The following is a 4,462-nucleotide window of genomic DNA, read 5'->3' as shown; positions in this document are numbered from 1 at the left end:
GGTCGTCTGTCTCTCTCTGATATGAAGGACGGGACATTCTGGGTCGTCTGTCTCTCTCTGATATGAAGGACGGGACATTCTGGGTCGTCTGTCTCTCTCTCTGATATGAAGGACGGGACATTCTGGGTCGTCTGTCTGATTTTGGAGGTCTCTGTTATATTGGGTATACCTTTGTTTTTATCTTGTGTTCTGTGTCTTTAAGACTTTTCTATCTGCAGTAAAATATATTTGTTAAACAGTTGGTTACATAAGAGTTGGTTTATTGTTTCTTACTTTTTATTAGTTATTTTGGCTCCTCCCTGATATCTCTGTAAGGTAATACAATGCAGGAATGGGTATTAGGGGACATTTCTCGGGGCTGCAGTTCCTCTGATCTCCACAAGATGGTGATCTCATTTCTACTACCCAGACAGGACTCCTCTATGGAATACAGACAGGAAGTGATGTCAGGAACAGACAGGAAGTGATGTCAGGAACAGACAGGAAGTGATGTCAGGAACAGACAGGAAGTGATGTGGAATAAAGACAGGCTGTGCCATGCCGTGTGAATGAGATCGGAGACATTGCAGGAAGTAGCAGCAGGGGAGGTAATAGGATGTTATGTTCTATTTACACCCAGTAACCCCCCGTCATGTCCGTCCTCTTCCTCCATAGTCTCTGTGACGTCTTTTATCTCCAGCAGATGGTACACATCAATTTTTAGAAGGACGTCATGATGGAGGACCACCAGAGAGGACACAAGGACCTCTACAAGGACGTCATGATGGAGGACCACCAGAGAGGACACAAGGATCTCTACAAGGACGTCATGATGGAGGACCACCAGAGAGGATACAAGGATCTCTACAAGGACGTCATGATGGAGGACCACCAGAGAGGACACAAGGACTTCTACAAGGACGTCATGATGGAGGACCACCAGAGAGGACACAGGGACCTCTACAAGGACGTCATGATGGACAATCAGCCGCCCCTCACATCACCGGGTAAGAGGAGACTTTATTGTAAAGGAGAGAGCAGTACGGAGGATCCACCTAGATCCCCCATCATCTGATAAACACATAGAAACAATGGATTCAGTCAGTGTGTGTGTTTCCTACAGATGGATCCAGTCATGGGAACCCACCAGAGAGATGTCCCCGTCCTCTGTATTCCCGGGATTCCACACAGGAAGGTCACACCATCCCTCACCATCATCAGGTAGATGAGGAACAATCACTGATAGTATCATTAGGATCTGTACATTATCTGCATTGTTACCATTGATGGCATTTTTATTATATATTCAGAGTGGAAACCTGAGAGATCCTAAAGTTGAGGTTAAAGAAGAGATAAAAGAGGAGGAGGATGGGGATGGGGGGATGGAGGAGTCAGAGATTCCAGAAGGACACAAAGATCTGTACCAGGACACCATGGTGGAGTCATCCAGCTACAGGAACCCACCAGAGAGATGTCCCCGTCCTCTGTATTCCTGGGATTCCACACAGGAAGGTCACACCATCCCTCCCCATCATCAGGTAGGTTATTATTATACAGTATTTATATGGCAGCAGAAGGTTTGCTCAGCGCTGTACATTATAGTGAGGACAGAACATGAGACAATACAGTAACAATACAATACACGAGGGGGGGGAGGGCCCTGATCCTGGGAGCTTACAATCTAGGAGGGAGGGGGTAGTGGTACAGGAGGAAGTGGCTGTGGGGGATGGAGTGGAGGAGATCAGCTGTTAGGTGGCGGTGGGGTAGGCTTCCCTGGAGAGATGGGTTTTCAGGGTGTGCCTGAAGGTGAGGAGGGTAGGTGACAGTCTGATGCATTGGGGTAGTGAGTTCCAGAGGATGGGGGAAGTCCTGGAGAAGTCCTGCGGTCGGGCGTGGGAGGAGGAGACCAGGGAGCTAGAAAGTAGGAGGTCCTGTGAGGAGCGAAGATTACGGGTTGGGTGATATTTGTGTATCAGGTCGGTGAGGTAGTTTGGGGCGGAGTTATGAATGGCTTTGTATGTCAGTGTTAGTAGTTTGAATTTAATGAGTTGGGCAATCGGGAGCCAGTGGAGGGATTGGCAGAGGGGGGTGGAGGACACTGAGTGGAGGCCAGTGAAGGGATTGGCAGAGGGGGGTGGAGGACACTGAGTGGAGGCCAGTGGAGGGATTGGCAGAGGGGGGTGGAGGACACTGAGTGGAGGCCAGTGAAGGGATTGGCAGAGAGGGGTGGAGGCCAGTGGAGGGAATGACAGAGGGGGGTGGCAGAAGCAGAGCGGTTGGTGAGGTGGATGAGTGGCCGCTGAGTTCAGGATAGACTGAAGCGGGGATAGTCGGTGAGGAGGGATGGCCGGTGGTGAGGGATGGCCGGTGGTGAGGGAGGCCGGTGAGTAGGGATGGCCGGTGAGGAGCGATGACCGGTGAGGAGGGATGACCGGTGGTGCGGGATGGCCGGTGGTGCGGGATGGCCGGTGGTGCGGGATGGCCGGTGAGGAGCGATGGCTGGTGATGAGTGAGGCCGGTGATGAGGTCGGCCGGTGAGGAGGCAGTTGCAGTAGTCCACACGTGGGATGATAATGGGGTAGATGATGACAATTATTGGTAGGTGGGATTTATACTCGGCATGTTTGTTACAATGAATGTTTTATTATATCTCTCAGAGTGGAATCCTCGGGGATGAGAATATTGATGGTAAAGAAGAGTATAAAGAGGAGGATGAGGAGGATGGAGTGATGGAGGAGTTTTCAGAAGGACACAAGGATATGATGGAGCCACCTAATACCAGGAAGCCACCAGAGAGATGTCCCCGTCCTCTGTATTCCCGGGATTCCACACAGGAAGGTCACACCATCCCTCACCATTGCAAGGTTGGTGGGATGGAGCATCTAGAACATGGATTCATACAGACAATGTGTGGAGTTTCTGTGACCTTCTATCTTCCAGATGATATTTCCTCTCCTTCTCTTGATGTAGAGTGGAGATCCAATCGATATAGAATTTGAGGTGAAAGCAGAAGAAGAAGAGGCGTATGTGAGGGATGATCAGCAGTCTATGGAGGAGGATGGAATAACGGGGACATTTATAGAGGAGGACACTCCTACAGAGATCAGCACAGGTGGGTCATGAACACCAAATCCATTCCTCCACCCATATTGCTCACTGATTGGTCCAGAGTAGGGCGGGGGCGGGGTGATATCAGCCTGTAATACATCAGAAGAAACAATGCCGTCCCGATTGATCCGGTAAACGTATCTGGATTATATCTGCGACTCACTTCAATAAAAGCGTGGATTGTAAACCTGAAATACTGGAACTCAGAAAAAATGGCGGCTGACTGGCGCATTACCGCCTACAAAGTGGTTCCTTCCATCCCATGCGGAGTCATGTGACCTACAAACCTTCAATGCCATGTTGTATGTATTAGATCACACGGGTCATAGAAAGGTTGTCATTCACATGGTGGACGTGCTGTAATCATAGACACATCAAACAATTCAAATGAAAGAACGTTCAGCGTCTTCAAAAATGGTTGTATTTTTATTTATTTAATTCAGGTCCTTCTATATCGCCGTCCATGTACTCCGCGCTTTACATATATATTGTACATTCACATCAGTCCCCTCCCCCGAGGAGTGTACAATCTAAGGTCCCTAACTCACATTCATACATACACATCAGTCCCCGCCCCCGAGGAGCATACAATCTAAGGTCCCTAACTCACATTCATACATACACATCAGTCCCCGCCCCCGAGGAGCATACAATCTAAGGTCCCTAACTCACATTCATACATACACATACAAGGGACAATTTAGACAAGAGATATTTAACCTACCAACATGTCTTTGGAGTGCGGGAGGAAACCGGAGGAAGCCCACACAGGCACAGGGAGAACATGCAGACTCCAGGCAGGTGGTGCCATGGTTGGGATTGGAGTACTGCCAGGGGGAAGTGCTGAGCACTCAGCCGCTGTATGGGAAGAATTGGTCGGTATGAGGCAATGGAGGGCCCTGCAGACATCAGCAGGAACATCCCATATACTGCATCCTAGTGAAGAGAGATTCTTCTTGGATTGTTCCTTCATAAATATCACCATCCAACTGGATGAACTCCGAGGGATGAAATCCTGGAAAATGATGAATGTCACTCCATTCCCCAGAAGGGACGCACATACTCCGCCATGTATGGCTCTCCTCTACCTTCTCATTGGCTGTGCCATCATCCATCTACAATGGATAGGAAACCTTCCTGGGGAATCCCCCCAATCAGAAATGAATCCACAATAAGAAGTGATTGGAAACGTGAAGAGTGACCATCGGAGATCAGTGATCCTGGAATATGTGCAGGAAGAAGAAATGATGGAAATGAGCAGAGAAGAGAAAACATTCCTTGTCCCTGAGAATGTGACGTGAGGTCCCAGTATTGTGACTAGGGAGGTGAAGGTCCAGGATCTTCTATATGGGAGGTGCAGAAAGTCATGCAGACA

At 49.1% G+C, this 4,462-nt stretch overlaps 1 protein-coding gene across 2 annotated transcripts; it reads left to right on the top strand.

Annotated features, from left to right (window-relative positions):
* Positions 1 to 412: 412 nt before the first annotated feature.
* On the top strand, positions 413 to 3,281 carry LOC149438183 (uncharacterized). 2 transcript variants are annotated; one of them, XM_089660132.1, is made up of 6 exons: positions 413 to 587; positions 683 to 986; positions 1,103 to 1,200; positions 1,290 to 1,517; positions 2,637 to 2,843; positions 2,950 to 3,281. In XM_089660132.1, exons 2-6 carry the CDS (start codon positions 713 to 715, stop codon positions 3,100 to 3,102), a joined length of 960 nt encoding a protein of 319 aa, XP_089516258.1. In that variant the 5' UTR covers positions 413 to 587; positions 683 to 712; the 3' UTR covers positions 3,103 to 3,281. The 2 variants fall into 2 exon arrangements, with proteins under 2 accessions (XP_089516258.1, XP_089516257.1); XM_089660131.1 differs by having other exon boundaries at positions 680 to 986.
* Positions 3,282 to 4,462: the final 1,181 nt, after the last annotated feature.

Source organism: Staurois parvus, unplaced genomic scaffold (genome assembly GCF_062004578.1).
Source record: "Staurois parvus isolate SC_StPar_1 unplaced genomic scaffold, SC_StPar_1.0 ptg001207l, whole genome shotgun sequence".
Lineage (NCBI taxonomy): Eukaryota > Metazoa > Chordata > Amphibia > Anura > Ranidae > Staurois > Staurois parvus.
Note: the sequence above shows the minus strand (reverse complement) of the source record. Positions and strands in the feature narration are given on the sequence as shown.